General features: G+C 45.4%; 1 protein-coding gene and 1 non-coding gene across 4 annotated transcripts in view; one reads left to right on the plus strand and one right to left on the minus strand.

The window, feature by feature from the left end:
* The window catches only part of NPLOC4 (NPL4 homolog, ubiquitin recognition factor), a 74051-nt gene that overhangs the window by 18508 nt on the left and 38131 nt on the right, over positions 1-17412 (plus strand). For 2 of the 3 annotated variants that reach the window (XM_032241352.1, XM_032241351.1), the window contains 7 exons: positions 1007-1055; positions 2164-2258; positions 4162-4285; positions 6686-6865; positions 11511-11597; positions 14162-14233; positions 15136-15262. In XM_032241352.1, the coding sequence (XP_032097243.1) occupies positions 1007-1055; positions 2164-2258; positions 4162-4285; positions 6686-6865; positions 11511-11597; positions 14162-14233; positions 15136-15262 (734 nt within the window). The remainder of the gene's footprint in view (positions 1-1006; positions 1056-2163; positions 2259-4161; positions 4286-6685; positions 6866-11510; positions 11598-14161; positions 14234-15135; positions 15263-17412) is intronic. The other variant, XM_032241350.1, reaches the window with a different exon arrangement.
* Positions 5994-6110, minus strand: LOC116525862. The gene has a single exon (XR_004257859.1). It is a non-coding gene; the product is annotated as a U5 spliceosomal RNA (small nuclear RNA).

A 17412-nucleotide genomic window follows, 5' to 3' on the forward strand; every position in this document is an offset into this window, starting at 1 on the left:
CAGAAACTCATGGGACGAGGTTTTTGTTGTTGTTCTCTTCCAAAATGCACACGAAGTAGGTATTTTCCAAACTTGGGTAATTTATGCACCACTCTCAGGCCCTTTGCCATGTTCCCAAGCCAGCTTTGTTATTATTTATTTAACACTTTTATTTAAATTGACCTGGCCAGGTACAGTGGCTCATACCACTGTAATCCCACCTGGATTTGGGAGGGTGAAGCAGGTGGATCACCTGAGGTCAGGAGTTTGAGACCAGTCTGACTAATATGGTGAAACTCCGTTGCCACTAAAAACACAAAAATTACCTGGGCGTGGTGGCATGTGCCTGTAATCCCAGCTACTTGGGAGGCTGAGACAGAAGAATCAATTGAACCTGGGAGGCGGAGGTTGCAGTGAGCCAAGATCGCGCCATTGCACTCCAGCCTGGGTGACAGAGCGAAACTCAAATCTCAAAAAACAAAAACAACTATTTATTTTAGTTATTTATTTGAGAGGCCACCTCAGCCTCACAAAGTGTTGGGATTAGAGTCAGCATGAGCCACTGCCTTCGGCCAAAAAACTACTTAAATTAACTTTGAGTTCATTCACTTTTATCTTTCGTTTGTGTCATTTTAAGCAGTCGATGCCAATGAAGTCACAGGTTTGATGTGTGGGTCAGTTTTTTCTAATTCATATCAAAATAAGTGGTATATTGCTGGGCGTGGTGGTACACACCTGGAGTCACAGCTACTTGGGAAGTGGAGGCAGGAGGAGTGCTTGAGCCCAGGAGGTCAAGGCTGCAGTGAGCCATGACATCACTGCACTTCAGCCTGGGTGACAGTGTGAGAGCCCGTCTAAACACAACAAAACAATTAAAATATACATGTTCATCCATGTGGCATGTGGAATGTAACTCCACGTGAGTAGGGAAACAGTCTGTTAATGCAGGACGTCCATTTGGGATGACGGCAGCGGAACACAGACGTCCTCACCGCTCTGTCTTTCTTCTGTCTTGTGCTCTCCTCAGATGCCGCCATGGCCCTTTGGGGAAATGTGTGCACTGCGTCCCTCTTGAGGTGAGAGTCTCTGTGGAGTAAGTTCTGGCCGGGGTGTGGGGCTGCGGGTGGACAGCTGTCTAAGTACTTTCCCTAAGTCCATGCACTTGGTTGTCCTGGTTCAAAGAACTTACGTATTTATTGCCCTGGGCCTCTAGTCCCTCTAGTGCAGGCTGCACACAGGATGAGCCTTTATTTATGGTAGTGACCTTCTCTCTGGGTTATGAATGGCTGAAGCATTTGTGTGGCTGTGATGAAGGGGCAGCATTTACAGCGGGGCTCCCTGGACAATCGTTTTCAGATCTGACACAAAGCTGAGCCTGTTGGCTTCCGTGCTTATCATTGTTTTGATTTACTTTGCCTTGAATTTCGCATTTCTTCTACCGGTTTGTCCTGTTAAGATTGAGAGTTACCCTAATAATGCTGACAGGAACTGTTAATGCTGGATTTACAGCAGCAAGGCCAACCTGATTTTCTTCTGAGGCATCTCTTGCCTCATCTTTTGGCATTTCTTTTTGCAAACTTTTCCTGAAACTCATTTGACTTAGAATGTTTTGTGTTCAATAGGGATTCATTTTAATCTTGAAAAGATAATTGCCACACAAAGAAAAACTTGCCTCTGGTCATATGCAGTGGTTCATGCCTGTAGTCCCAACACTTTAGGAGGCCAAGGTGAGAGGATTGCTTGAGCTTAGGAGTTCAGGGAGCTTAGGAGTTGTTTAGCCTAGGCAACTGGTTTTTTGTATACCCTGTCTCTACAAAAATTTTAAAACATTAGCTGGGTGTGGTGGCTCATGCCTGTAGTCCCAGCTACTTGGGAGGCTGAGGCAAGATAATATAATCACTTGAGGCTGGGAGGTTGAGGCTGCAGTGAGCTATGATTGCTCCACTGCACTCCAGCCTGGGCAACAGAGTGAGCCCCATCTCTAAAAAATGAAATTAATTAAGAAAAAAGGAAGAAGAACGTAGCTCTGACCTAGAGTGTTAAGGGAGACCCCAGTACCTGCTTTTGCTGTGGGCCTCGACTTGCCGGGGCCGTGCTGCCTGGCCTGCCTGCAACGGCGGAGGCTCTGTGCCTGCAGCGCCCGGCAGGTGTGGGACTGCACTCGCTTACTCTGTGTTTTGGCAGCCATTCGATGAGGACTATCTAAACCATCTCGAGCCTCCGGTGAAGCACATGTCCTTCCATGCCTACATCCGGAAGCTGACTGGAGGGGCTGACAAGTAAGCAACTTGCTGTAACCTGGTTGTGTGTAAATCCTTTTTTGTGTGTCTGGCAGTTGTTGCTTATAGCCACTGAACGTGTGAATGAGAGAAGTAAAGACGAGAAGGGGCCACACGCCTTTGAATTTGTGAATGTTACCCTGGTTCTATTTTTATTTATTTATTTTTTATGTACATATGTATGTTTTTAAGAAATGGACTCACTGTGTTGCCCAGGCTGATCTTGAACTCCTTGGCTCAAGTGATTCTCCTGCCTTGGTTTCACAAAGTGCCGGATTACAGGCATGAGCCACCTTACCTGGCCGACCTGGTTCTAGAAGTGAGCTAGCTAGGCAGCCACTACAGGTGCCTGGCTGCAGGTCCACAGTGATGTGTTGGACAGAGGCTGTCCCCTTGCATGCTGCCCCGGGAGGTTAGCATCTGTGATGGTGGCCTTCTGTATCTGCAGTTTGAGCTCATTCTCTGCTTTTCAGAGAAACAACTATGCTGTGAAAATCTCAGCTCCCCCATTTTAGCCCCTGCCAACCCTTTCCCTAGAGCTCGGCCTCTGAGTCAGCCTGGTTTTCAGCCACAGCAGAGGCTGCAGCCACTCGTCCTCATGGTACCACAGTAGTTGCCCACAGGCTCAGCCAGGTAGGCACAGGTGGTAACAGTGACCAGAAAGGGGTGAACTGAGCATTTTGATTTCATTTAAGGCATGCCAAGCACTTGCCTGTACGACCTTCTGTTGGCTGTCCATACACCCTACCAGAAAGTAACAGCCTTCAGCTATGACTTTATAATTCTTGTCATGCGACAAGAGGAGATGGTGGCTGAACTGAAGTCAGCAACATTTTGTGAAGAATGTCATATTCGCCTGATTGTAGCTTTACTCTGACAGCCTGCTGACATCGTTAGACCAGGAGAAAAAACCTACTAGAAATCCACTCTTGCTTGTCAGTGGGAAAGCCATGGGACTCTCTGGACTACGGGGTGGGTGGGGATTGATTGTAGTGAAAGCAACTTGGTCAGCCTTTCGTCAGTCTAGGGCAAGGAACACAGTCTCTAGTGGGGGTGTGTTTGTGGCCACCGTTAACTTGCAGATTTAGTGATGAGTCATTACTTCCTAGATGCTATGATTCCAAAAATGGCTCACCACAAAAAAATGATAAGTATGTGACAACTTAATGCGTATGTTAGTTAGCTCAGTGTAGCCATTCCACAGTGTGGACATGTTTCAAAATACCATTTTGTACACTATAAGTATATAATTTTTATTTGAGAAACAAAACCTCAAGTCCACCTTAAAGATACAGATTTTTTTTTTTTTTTTTTTTTTTTTTTTTGTCAATTATATTTCAATGAAGCTGGAAAGAAAGAAAGTTCAGAGTAGGATCCAGGACTTTCTCATTGACAGTCTTCAACAGTAGTTTTTATTTTCGCCTAAAGCAGAGTGAAAATGCCTTAATTATATATCTTAATCAGATTTTTGCCATGAATAAGAATTTTTTACAAATATGTAAGTACTTGACTAATATCAAAGTTTCTGATAAATTATGTACGAGCCTCATGTCCTCTGAGTGGCATAGGTGAGATCAATAGATACCCCACAATATTCTTGCAAACTTCTGTGGATGCTAGTGATAGATGGTAAAAACAAAAATACCACAGTTTGGTAGGAAAATAGCTGCTTATTTCTGTGTAGCTTAAGTATGTGGGACCGAAGCTAGAAATTTGAATGTGCTGGAACTACAGGTGGAGCTTCTGGTAGAATTATTTCTAGCACGTCGTCTTTGCTGCCTGCCACATGGTTAGCTCCTGAGAGGCTACAGAGGAGGTGTAAGATATTTACCTGTCATTTCCAGCCTCTTGCTCACCTTTTCACCAATGCAATGTTTAATTACATTGCTTCTCTTCTCTTTAGGGGAAAATTTGTTGCCCTGGAGAACATCAGCTGCAAGATTAAGTCTGGATGCGAGGGGCACCTCCCATGGCCGAACGGCATCTGCACCAAGTGCCAGCCGAGCGCCATCACGCTCAACAGACAGGTGAGATCTTCCCTGCCTGTCTAGATTTGTTTTCATGGCTGAGAAATGGATATTTCCAGAAGAGCCCACTGGAGTGGAATGCCACTGGCACAGGGTGTTATGTGTGGTGGTTTTCAGTATGTTGGATAAATTGAATGACCCTTTTGTGGAAGCGGTACACTGAAGACGTCATTTTTAAGACTGCGTGCTCCTGGAGGTGTGGAGTGCGAGCCCTCAGTTCTCTGTTTTGCTGGCTCATGTGGAGGCAGAATGTTGCTGGTGATTATTTAACATCCTCAGTGGTTGTGAGGAAACTGGCTCTGAAGGTTGGTAAAGGGGCTGTCCTTGGACGAGCTGAGAGCACCTGTCCAGGTTGGCTTAAGGATAAAACGTGGCTCAGGAAGAAGGGGCTGATCCAGCCTTTCTGGAGGTTTGCTCACCTTGTTCTGCCTTTGAGAGTGGCCTGCCTCGCCTTCCTGCTGCCTCTGTGCCCTTAGAGAAAATGGCTCTTTAGAGAGAATTCCATGGCCTCCTTGACTTTTTTTGGAAACCTCACTTTCTCCATTCCTTTTTTTCTTCTTGAAAACTACTTTATTTTGGCTGAGTATGGTGGCTCACACCTGTAATCCCAGCACTTTGGGAGGCTGAGGCAGGCAGATCATCTGAGGTCAGGAGTTCAAGATCAGCCTGGCTAATATGGTGAAACCCCACCTCCACTAAAAATACAAAAATTAGCTGGGCGTGGTGGTAGGCACCTGTGGTCCCATTGCTCAGGAGGCTAAGGCAGGAGAATCACTTGAACCTGGGAGGCAGAGGTTGCAGTGAGCCCAGATCACACCACTGCACTTTAGCCTGGGTGACAGGGGGGAATTTTATTTTAAAAAAAAAAAAAAAAAAAAAAGGAAAACTACTTTGTTTTTTGCCCTTGAGACTGAAAACCTGTATTTTAGCTTAAATCACAGTGGAATTATTTTGAATTTGTTGATAGATGAAATCTATCTCCACCCTCCTATACCCCACCCTGCCTCCTGGAGTCTGAAGTGGTCTAAAGAGCAGAGCTTTTTTTGAGACAGAGTCTCACTGTGTAGCCCAGGCTGGATTGCAGTGGTGCAGTCTAGGCTCACTGCAACCTTAGCCTCCCAGGTTCAAGCAATTCCCCTGCCTTAGCCTCCTGAGTAGCTGGGATTGCAGGCATGAGCCATCATGCCTGGCTAATTTTTGTATTCTTAGTAGAGACAGGGTTTCACCATGTTGACCAGGCTGGTCTCGAACTTCTGGCTCAAGACATCTGCCAGCCTCAGCCTCCCAGAGTGGCGGGTTTACAGGCGTGAGCCACTGTGCCTGACTGGTTTTTTTTTGTAAGTAATGTTTATTGGCCGGGTGCAGTGGCTCACGTCTTCTGTAAACCCAGCACTTTGGGAAGCCGAGGCGGGAGGATCACCTGAAGTCAGGAGCTCGAGACCAGCCTGGCCAACATGGAGAAACCCCTGTCTCTACTAAAAATACAAAAATATTAGCCAGGCATGGTGGCAGGTGCCTTTAATCCCAGATACTGGGGAGGCTGAGGAAGGAGAATCACTTGAACCCAGTAGGCAGAGTTTGCAGTGAGCTAACACTACCGGACTCCAGTGTGGGTGACAGAGTAAGATTCTGTCTCAAAAAAAAAAAAAAAAAAAGGAATATTTATTGTTTTTATTTTTTGAATAGAATAGCAGATTATTATTTTTTGAGCCCTGCCTAAGCAGGACATCAAAAAATTCAGTTATAAACTCATTATTGTTCCTCTCTATGGAAATCTTTAGTAAAAGGCAAAAGATTAATTCGTTGTGAAGAGAAACCAGAGCATGATTATTATTATTATTATTATTATTTTTTTTTTTTTTTTTTTTTTTTTGAGACGGAGTTTCGCTCTTGCTACCCAGGCTGGAGTGCAATGGTGCGATCTCGGCTCACCACAACCTCCGCCTCCTGGGTTCAGGCAATTCTCCTGCCTCAGCCTCCTGAGCAGCTGGGACTACAGGCACGCGCCACCATGCCCAGCTAATTTTTTGTATTTTTAGTAGAGACGGGGTTTCACCATGTTGACCAGGATGGTCTTGATCTCTTGACCTCGTGATCCACCCGCCTCGGCCTCCCAAAGTGCTGGGATTACAGGCTTGAGCCACCGCGCCCAGCCATGATTATTATTTTTTAAGATAAACTGGTCTCTGTCGCCCAGGCTGGACTTGAACTCCCAGGGTTAAGCGATCCTCCAGCCTCGGCCTCCTGAGTATCTGGGACCACAGGCATGCACCACCACATCCTGTTGGTTTGTTTTATAAAGAACTAGGTAAAAGATAATTACAAATGGTATGTGCTAGAAAAACAAGTATTTTATTTTTGATGGCATGTTTTCATCAGCCCACTCTTGTTTCTCTACAGAAGTACAGGCATGTGGACAATATCATGTTTGAGAATCACACTGTCGCTGACCGCTTTCTTGACTTCTGGAGAAAGACAGGGAACCAGCATTTCGGGTACTTATATGGACGGTACACGGAGCACAAAGACATTCCCCTCGGCATCAGGGCTGAAGTGGCTGCGATTTATGAGCCTCCGCAGGTAAACATGACGGGATCCAAGTTCCTGGGTGCCCGAGTTTCTGTGTTTGGAGGCTGTGGGGGGTGCCCTTTTGGATCAGGCCTCGCCCCATTTGCTGTCATTTGTGCCCGCTCTGTCACACACCAGTGCATGTGCACAACATTTTCTGAATTATTGAAGAGTGAAATCATGGGCCCTAAAAACTTCAGTGTATGTTACTAAGGATAAGGATATTTTCGTACGCAACCAGTACATGTACCAATATTGAACCCGTATTTTCATTTCGTCTGCAGTCTGTGTCCAGGTGCTCGGACCTCCTTGTATCATTCTGTCTCTTCCACTGTGCAGCCGTCACTGTCTTAGGGATGGTGGAGAGGGCCACAGACGCACCATAGCACCAGTCACCAGAGTATCACCAGAATAACAAAAACTGCCACCAAAATAGGACTGAAAACAATTTAAGATTTGTTTGGAAGGAAGAGAAGGGTTCTGAGGGTGTGTCCCGTAGGGTATGTGCACAGCTAGTCTCTGTTGGAAGTCATTGGAAGGCCCTCTGGGTATGATTATGCCATCAACCAGTTACACGTTGTATTTCCAGTTTTTAGGAATTGGGCTGTGTGTGTATTTTTTTTTTTTTTTTTTTGAGACATTCTCACTCCATCACCAGGCACCAGGCTGGAGTGCAGTGGTGCAACCTCGGCTCACTGCAACCTCCGCCTCCCGGGTTTAAGCAGTTCTCCTGCCTCAGCCTCCCGAGTAGCTGGGACTACAGGTGCGCGCCACCACGCCCAGCTAATTTTTTTGTATTTTTAGTAGAGATGGGATTTCACCATGTTGGCCAGGATGGTCTCGATCTCTTGACCTTGTGATCCATCTGCCTCGCCCTCCCAAAGTGCTGGGATTACAGGCGTGAGCCACCGCGCCTGGCCGTGTGTGTATATTTATATAAATTTTAATTTGTTTTATAATTATGTATAATATTTAGTGTATTTTACATACATTTTATTGCAAAAGTTAAAACATATTCAATGCTAGTTAATGATATGCAAGCTGAACTATTTACAGAGAAGTGCACTTATGTCTAATTTACTTGAAATCCAGTAGAAAAATAAAGTAGACTGATGGGTGACTAGAGGGACAGATAGTGCATAGTACATGCTCATGCTGAGTCTAGTGGTGGGTAGGTGAGTATTCATTGTAAAATTCTTTACATTAGCTGTATGCTAGAAAGTTTTAATTTTCATTTATTTTTTTTTTTTAGAGATGAGCCTTGCACTGTTGCCCAGACTGGAGTGCAGTTGTTCAGTTATAGCTTACTGCAGTCTTGACCTCCTGGGCTCAAGCAATCCTCCTGCCTCAGCCTTCTGAGTAGCTGGGACTACAGTTGCATGCCACCATGCCAAGCTAATTTTTAAATTTTTGGTAGCGTCAAGGTCTCGCTATATTGCCCAGGTTGGTCTTGAACTACTAGCCTCAAGTGATCCTCACATCTTGGCCTCCCAAAGTGTTGGGATTACAGGTATGAGCCACTGTGCCCAGCCAGAAATATTTTTAAAAGTTGGAAAAGAAAAATGTGCACAGTTCCAGTCATATTTACAAACAAGGTATATTCATTTCCCTTTACCCTGCTTTCCTTTATACGTAGCCCCCACAATTTAAAACTCTTTCTTTTTGAGACAGCGTCTCAGTCTGTTGCCTAGGCTGAAGTACATATGCCATCATGGCTTAGTGCAGCCTCAATTGCAGCCTTCCTGGGCTCAAGCAATCCTCCTGCCTCAGCCTCCCAAGCATCTGGGACTACAAGCGTGCACCACCATGCCTGACTAATATACATACATACATACGTGCATGTGTGTGTATTTTTTTTCCCTGGAGACATGTCTCGCCATGTTGCCCAGGCTGGTCTGGAACTCCTGGGCTCACGCAGTCCACTCACCTCAGCCTCCCAAAGTTCTGGGATTATAAGCAGGAGCCACAATGTGCAGCCTAAAAATTTTTTGGTTGGACTTTCTGAAGTTTGATTTTATTTATTTATTTGTTTGTTTGTTTGTTTGTTTTTGAGATGGATTCTCACTCTTTCACCCGGGCTGGAGTGCAGTGGTGTGATCTTGGCTCACTGCAACTTCCACCTCCTTCTTCAAGCAATTCTCCTGCCTCAGCCTCCTGAGTAGCTGGGATTACAGACATGTGCCACCATGCCTGGCTGATTTTTGTATTTTTAGTAGAGATTAGGTTTCACCATGTTGGCCAGCCTGGTCTTGAACTCTGAACCTCGAGATCTGCCCGCCTTGGCCTCCCAAAGTACTGGAATTACCAGCATGAGCCATTGTGCCTGGCAAAAGTTTGCTTTTTTTTTTTTCAAACAGCGTCTCACTCCTGAGCTCCAGTGATCTCTCCTCTGGCTCCCAAGTAGCTGGAACTATTTGTGTGTGTGTGTGTTTAACATTTTTAATGTAAGCAGATACACACATGCATGCATCACATTCAAACTATCCCCCTTCTTTGTTTCTTTTTGCGTGTACTATGTTATACGCACTTTTTCCACCTAATACTGTCTTGTAGAGATCACTTGATGGCTAGCTTCCTATTTAGATAACCTGACTGGGAGGCCGGCTGGGGTGCCCTCCAGCAGCTTTCAGAGTTTGCTAATCAGAGTTTGAAACTGCAGGCTGTGCTGGGCGATAGCTGGTGTACAGGCTTGCTTGTGGCCCCTGGTCAAATGTGTGTCTTTCTTGGCTATATTTATATGGATTTTCAGTGACATTTTGGTATCTTTGCGTAGCAATAGATGTAGTGTTTCTTGAGGCGTTTTGCCATGGCTCCTTTAAAGACAGACACTAGGTGGCAGTAGAGACCCCAGCAGGGAAGTGTCAGCCCTTGGGTAACTCTGTGCTGTGCTCAGGGTGCTGCTCTTTGAAGCACAAAGTGTTCAAATTTAGTTTTTTAAGGGGTCTCTGTCATGGGGAGTTCAACAGTTCTATTAAAACTATAATTGAGGCCAGGTGTGGTGCTTCACACCCGTAATCCCAGCACTTTATGGAGGGCGAGGCAGATCACTTGAGGCCAGGTGTTTAAGACCATCCTGGCCAACACAGCAAAAACCCCATTTCTACTAAAAATACAAAAAAAAAAAAAAAAAAAAAAAAAATTGCTGGGTGGAGGCAGCATTAAGCCGAGATTGCACCACTGCACTCCTGCCTGGGCAACAGAGTAAGACTCTGTCTCAAAAAAATAAATAAATAAAAATATAATTGAAAAGAATTTGAGCAGAAACCTGGCATGCAGAGCACTGACAGCGCCATGAGAACTCCCAGCTTGGGAGTCCTGGAGGCTGAAGCAGTTGACCTGTAATGACCTCCAGCTCAGTAGAAGCTGGAGCTTATGCTGCCACGTCATGAAACAGCTCCTTTTCCTTAGATTTCCTCAGTTTGTGATTTGACCTATGTTCTGGAGGTATTCATGACCTCCATATGGGTAATACTCAGCAAATGTAAAGTTCTTTGTGGTTTTGCCAGATTTTGACTAATTTACAAGGCTATGCCCAGTTACTGTAACTCAATTTGGGATGACCTTGACTTTTCCTTTTCTTATGGCTGGGGTTTCTGCGTCGAATGATACCTATTAATGAAATGACCCTCAAGCTGCATTTAAGTGAACATTGTTGATTTTGGTAAGCTTGGTCCTCTCTGGGAAGTGATGTGCTGTGTTGGTTTCGGTTGCATGGGAGCCAGTTGAAGCCACAACTCATCGACCGCCCTGGGCCAGGTGTAAGCAGGTCATTGATTTTTGAACGCCCTTTCCCTTCCTTAGGGTTTGTGAGCTCATCACTCTCTGTGGAGTTCATAGTGTCTGTCCACCTCAGTATCTTAGCTGTGAAGCCAAGCACTGTCTCTGCAGGAGGGGCACACAGATTTTCCAAGGCTGTTTCCTGGGAATAGATGTTACCTTACAGTTTCATTCTTGCCTAATTTAGCCACACCTGTTTGGACTGAAGCTACTTATCCAAGGAAGTTTGAAAACAACTTCATTCCCTGATGAAGGAACTTTTAAAACAGGCAAAGTGTAGGCCTTCCTTTAGTCCTGAGCGCTCCCGGTGCAGCGCTGAGCAGCACACATCAGCTGGGCCCTGCATGCCACATGTTTGCCAGTCCTGGTTAAAGGGGCAGCACAACCCAAGAAGGAGAGAAGCCATGAGGAGTGTTGCGTTTTTTTTTTTGTTTTTTTTTTTTTTTTGAAACAGAGTCTTGCTCTGTCACCAGGCGCCAGGCTGGAGTGCAGTGGCACAATCTCGGCTCACTGCAACCTCCATCTCCCGGACTCAAGGGATTCTCCTGCCTCAGCCTCCTGAATAGCTGGGACTACAGGCGTGTGCCACCATGTCTGGCTAATTTTTTGTATTTTTAGTAGAGACGGGGTTTCACTATGTTGGTCAGGCTGACCTTGAACTCCTGACCTCGTCATCCATCTGCCTCGTCCCCCAAAGTGCTGGGATTATAGGTGTGAGCCATCGCACTCAGCTCGTGTGTACTGTATCTGTGGCCGTAGTTTTCCTTTCTGGCAAGGAGTCCCCAGCACTCTGTATGACCTGGAACTGGAAGCGGGAGGGCTTGGGGTGCTGCTTCCTGAGTCCTCTGCTCTAAGTTCTTCTCCCTTTGATTCCCTACAGATTGGTACTCAGAACAGCTTGGAGCTTCTTGAGGATCCAAAAGCTGAAGTGGTCGATGAAATTGCTGCCAAACTTGGCCTGCGGAAGGTACTGAGGCATCTGACAGCCAAGTGGTGGGGGGTGGCCAGGCTCTGTTGGGCATCCAGGCAGCGGGGAGTTCGGGGAGTGGCCAGGCTGTGTTGGGGACATGACTCTCCCCAGCTACACAAGATCACATGCAGGCTCCATACGTTTTGAAACTTCACTTGTGTTTATTGTCCACCAAAAACTTTTATGTTCCTCTGACTTAAAGTAAAATGAGAACATTTCCTTGAGCATATAAAAGAAGATTCCAGTGCAGATCTGGCTGTTCTATTTCAGCCTTCCATCCACATGTCTTGATGACTATTTCAAGTGGGAAACAGAAGCAGGAGTGAGACCCCAGCTGCCCCCCCTGCTGGTTCTCTGTGCCTGTGTTTCCTTGTGGCCTGAGCTCTTCCTTCATGTGGCTTAGAAACCGTGGACAGTCAAAGCTGGCGTTCCATGCTGTGCACTTGGAGCTTCTGCCATTCCTTCATCAATCATCATTGAATTTCCTATTCATAATTTAGGTCTCTGAGCCTAGAATTCTTCCTAGTTCCATGGAACAGTTAGAAGATGAGAAAAGAATTTCCTTTTTGATTCTATTGATCTGGTTTATCTGATATCATTGACAGAGTTCCCAGGAATGTTAAAGATAGATTTTTATAAATTCATGTTGTGCCATGAATTTGGACATATCTTACAAGTTTAATATTAATATGTATGTTTTATTTTTTATTTCCTAATTGACTTAGTGAAAAATAATCTCCAGATTATTTCATCTTATTTCTCTACAGATGAAGGAGGTGAGACTGCAAATGTGACTTAAAACCTGGGAGTGTCAGTCAGCAGTCCACCCAGTTTCACTCTCTCATGAAAGAAACAGCCTGTTTCTAACAAGGAGTCCACATCTTCATTAGGGTCATATTTTGGTTCAAATTCTGGAAGTTCTTTTGTTGAAAAGAGAAATTGATCCAATTTTTTGACCTAATTTGTTATGTAACCTTATAGTTCATAAAATCTTGGTATTACCTAAATGCTTTTCTCCAAAACACGAGTTTTTTTCTTTTTTTTTTTTAGGAGTCTTGCTCTGTCTCCCAGGCTGGAGTGCAGGAGGCGTCATCTCAGCTTACTGTAGCCTCCATCTCCTGGGATCAAGCAACTCTCCTGCCTCAGCCTCCCAAGTAGCTGGGATTACAGGCGTCCACCACCACACCTGGCTAATTTTTGTGTTTTTGGTAGAGACGGGGTTTCGCCATGTTGACCAGGCTGGTCTTGAACTCCTGACCTCAGGTGATCCACCTGCCTTGGCCTCCCGAAGTACTGGGATTACAGGCATGAGCCACTGCACTCAGCCCAAAACACAAGTTTCTAAGACCATATTTTTCTCAGTTTAACTTTGAGTCTGCTTGATTTACTGCTTAAATAACATTAATCCTTTAAGTGTCACTGTTGCCATCACCTTGGGTGTTTGAGTCCTTGGGGTATCTTTAAAGACAGTGAAAGTCTCCTGGTGTGCTGGTCACGTCTGCCAGGGATGGATGGGAAGAGTTGTGTGTCAGGTGGTACTGGAGAGAGTCATGGGCCGCAGATCCCTCCTTAGGACAGAGATGACAACTGCTGGACTCAAGTGCTGCTCCTGCGGCCTCATGACAGGCTTCTGGTGCAGGAATTCACAGGCAGAGGCAGGTCCAAGGATCATACAGCACACAGCCACTGCCACCTTGAATATGCAGGGGATGCTGGGTCATGGGTTTAAGATCCTGGTACCTTCAGATGTTTCCTTCTGGGCTTGAGTTGGAGCTCCCAGGAGCAACCGTGTGAAGTCTGCATTATGTTACTCTTTTATCTCATGTGCCTGTCTCTAGGAATCCTTTTCCTTGTCAGGAAAGACCTACTCTCTGAAATGTTTATTTGCTTGCCTGTTGTCTCTCTTCCTTTTGGGAGTTGAAGTGCCCTTTTCACTGACCTTCTGTTGGTCTCACTCACTGCTGTGTCCCCTGAACCCAGCATGGTGCTGGGCAGAGCTGGGTCTGAAGAGACTCATCTCTAACCCAGCAGCACCAGAGGGAGGGTGGCCAGTTTCTACTGAACAGGGATGGAGATCCCTGGATATGGCCTGGCATCTTACTTCAGCAACCTGTTCATGTAGATTAACCTGGCTCACAAAAAGGAGTTTCTGACTGAGAACATTCTTTTTAAGCTCTCTGGGCAGAAGCCAGAAAACATTCATTGTCTATCTTTTTTTTGTTTTTTTTTTTGCAAATGGAGTCTTGCTCGTCGCCAGGCTGGAGTGCAGTGGTGCAATTTTGCTCACTGCATCCTCTGCCTCCCAGGTTCAAGTGATTCTCCTGCCTCAGCCTCCCAAGTAGCTGAGACTACAGGCGTTGCCACGACCCCTGGCTAATTTTTGTATTTTTAGTAGAGATGGGGTTTCACCATGTTGGCCAGGATGGTCTTGATCTCTTGACCTCGTGATCCCCCTGCCTCAGCCTCCCAAAGTGCTGGGATTATAGGCTTGAGCCACTGTGCCTGGCCATTCATAATCTATCTTAAGGGGATGTTTAAAAGATACTTTCCTTTTTATTAAGGTTGGCTGGATATTTACAGACCTCGTCTCAGAAGATACCCGAAAGGGTACAGTCCGCTACAGTCGAAATAAGGTGAGGTGTAAACAGGAATGTGCATATAACCCTGTGGCTTGGTTACAGATGGCATTGGCCTGCATTCTCAGGGTCTCTTTGCACTGCTGGTTCTAGCTTCAGGCCACATTCTTTTTCAAGAAGGTCTCCCTGAGAAGTGAAGGCTAGATTTCTTGGTCCTGTCTCATAGAACTAAACCCACCTTACTTTTACAAAGTAGTGACTTTCAGGGCGTAGCCCGTGGCGGGGTGGCTTGCATAGTGCTTCTGGCCTTCCTAGTTGTAGGGGGTTTTAGGTGAGGAATGCATAATGCTTAGGAGTTGTAGATACTTGTTTCAAAGTGGTTTTGAGTTTTATAGTTTGGTTCTTTTTTTATTACTTTTTTTCTTCAGATAGAGTCTTGCTCTGCTGCACAGGCTGGAGTGCAGTGGCACAACCTTGGCTCACTACGGCCCAGGTTCAGGTATGCACCACCATACCCAGATAATTTTTTTATTTTTAGTAGAGCCCAGGTTTTGCTATGGTTAGTTCTTTTTTTTTTTTTTTTTTTTTTTTTTTCTTTCTGATGGAATCTTGCTCTGTCACCAGACTGGAGTGCAGTAGTGGTGTGATCTTAGTTCACTGCGACCTCTGCCTCCTGGATTCAAGTGATTCTCCTGCCTCAGCCTCCTGGAGTAGCTGGGATTACAGGTGTGGGCCACCACCCCTGGCTAATTTTTTATGTTTTAGTAGAGACAGGGTTTTACCATGTTGGCTAGGATGGTCTCAATCTCCTAACCTTCTGATCCGCCCACTTCAACCTCCCAAAGTGCTGGGATTACAGGCATGAGCCACCACGCCCGGCCTCTTATTTTTTAAAGAAGAAATAGAAGCATTTTTGACATGATGCTGTAAAATGTTATAGGCTGCTTCTCTTGCCTTAGGACACCTATTTCCTAAGTTCAGAAGAGTGCATCACTGCCGGAGACTTCCAGAACAAACATCCCAACATGTGCCGGCTCTCTCCAGATGGACATTTTGGATCCAAGTTTGTTACTGCAGTGGCTACAGGTATAACAGGGACAGTTGTACTGGAAATATTATCACTCTTGTTAAAATGTTTTATTCCTGTTTTCAGTAGCTTTTTATCCTTAACTTAGTTAATACTGGATTTTCTTGTTGGGCTTGTGGGACATAAATTCCTCCTTTCATTTTATGGTAAAAATTCTGAACTTACCAACATAAAACTAAAAACAGAAACCACGAAACCCGTAACAGAATCGGAATCTCCACAGAGCTATTTAGGCCAGTGGTCTCATTAGAAGTCCACTTTTTTGGCTAGGTGCGGTGGCTCACGCCTGTAATCCCAGCTTTTCAGGCGGCCAAGGTGGGTAGATTGCTTGAGATCAGGAGTTTGTGATCAGCCTGGCCAACATGGCGAAACTCCATCTCTACTAAAAATATAAAAATTAGCTGCATGTGGTGGTGGGCGCCTATAATGCCAGCTACTCAAGAGGCAGGAGAATTACTTGAACCCAGTAGGTGAAGGTTGCAGTGAGCCGAGTTCATGTCACTGCACTCCAGCCTGGGTGACAGAGCGAGATTCTATCCCAAAAAAGAAAAAGGATGTTCCCCTGGGCAAAACAGTGAGACTCCATCTCCCAAAAAAAAAAAAAAAGTGGACTTTTTTTCTTTTTCACATTTTTACTCTCATTTAGGCTGGAGTGCAGTGGCGCGATCTCAGCTCACTGCTACCTCCACCTGCTGGGTTCAAGTGATTTTCATGCCTCAGCCTTCAGAGTAGCTGGAATTATAGGTGCATGCCACCATGCCTTGCTAATTTTTGTATTTTTAGAAGAGATGGGGTTTTGCCTTGTTGGCCAGGCTGGTCTTGAACTCCTGACCTCAGGTGATCCACCCTCTTCAGCCTCCCAGTGTGCTGGGATTATAACACCTGTAATCCTAGCATTTTGGAATTTCATTTTGAAATGAAGTAAGTGGACTTTTAATGAGACCGCTGGCCTCAAGAGAGCTCTGTGGAGGTCCCGATTCTGTTACGAGTTTCGTGGTCTTTGTTTTGAGGTTAAGACAGGAGGATCCCTTGAGAGTGGAAGTTTGGAACCAGCCTGGGCAATATGGCAAGACCCCATCTTTACAAAAAAAAAAAATAAATAAAACATATTAAATAAAAAGAAAGAAAAATGTTCAAGCTAACTGCAGAACGTTTCACACTTTGCTGCATATTCTTAAAATATATTTATTTTTTTGATACAGGGTCTTGCTTTGTCACCCAGGCCGGAGAGCAGTGGTGCAGTCACAGCTCACTGGTGTGACTCCTGGGCTCATGTGATCCTCCCCCATCAGCCTCCCCTGTAGTTGGGACTACATGTATGTGCCACCATGCCCAGCTGATTTGTAAATTTTTAGTAGAGGTGAGGTGTTGCTGTCTTCCCCAGGCTGCAGTTCTTTGATTTAAGGTGCATTTAGATTGATTTTTGTAATGAATCTATTTTTAGGGGAGTGATGGGCATCTTTTACATGTTAATTATGTTAATATTTAATACACGTTAACTAGTTCACATGTGAATTTATTTTCCTAAGCTGTTCCTTGGATTCAGTGCTCAAGGGAAGGGTTGGGAGTTTGGACTAGGATTGAAGGAGGGACTGGGGATTCTGTGTCACAGAACCCATTAGTGAGGGCAGGCTGGGAAAGGGCGCTGTCATGGTGGGAAACTGGAGAGCAGCTGGGGCTAGAGAGGGAGCACTGGGCACCCAGGAGGGGAGCAGAGAACAAAGGCGCCCATATCATTTAGAATTCTGCCCAGACAGCGCTGTATTTAGAGATGGGGAGAAAAGTATCACCCTGCTGTGCTCCCTGTGACATCCCCCGACCCCTGCCGCTTGCAGGCCGGTATCTGGGTGCAGCAGTGCAGGCCGGTATCTGGGTGCAGTAGTGCAGGCTGGTAGTTTCCAAACCTATCGGATTCAACCTCTGTTTTTAGAACACTTTGTGATAACCCTTTACTATGCAGAAATAAAATTCATGAATAATACAACTAATGTAGGCGGCCTACACACACAATTCTGAAATGGAAGGCAGAGTAGTATCCTAACTATAACATCAAGGGAAAAGAGAGGAAAGAAACAGAATAAAGTCATACATTTAGGTGTGTCTGTGCTTCTAGACTGACCCATGAGGACAGCACAGTGGAATACGTGTT

The sequence above is a fragment of the Sapajus apella genome, unplaced genomic scaffold (genome assembly GCF_009761245.1).
Source record: "Sapajus apella isolate SASKATOON/1434 unplaced genomic scaffold, GSC_monkey_1.0 scaffold48, whole genome shotgun sequence".
NCBI lineage: Eukaryota > Metazoa > Chordata > Mammalia > Primates > Cebidae > Sapajus > Sapajus apella.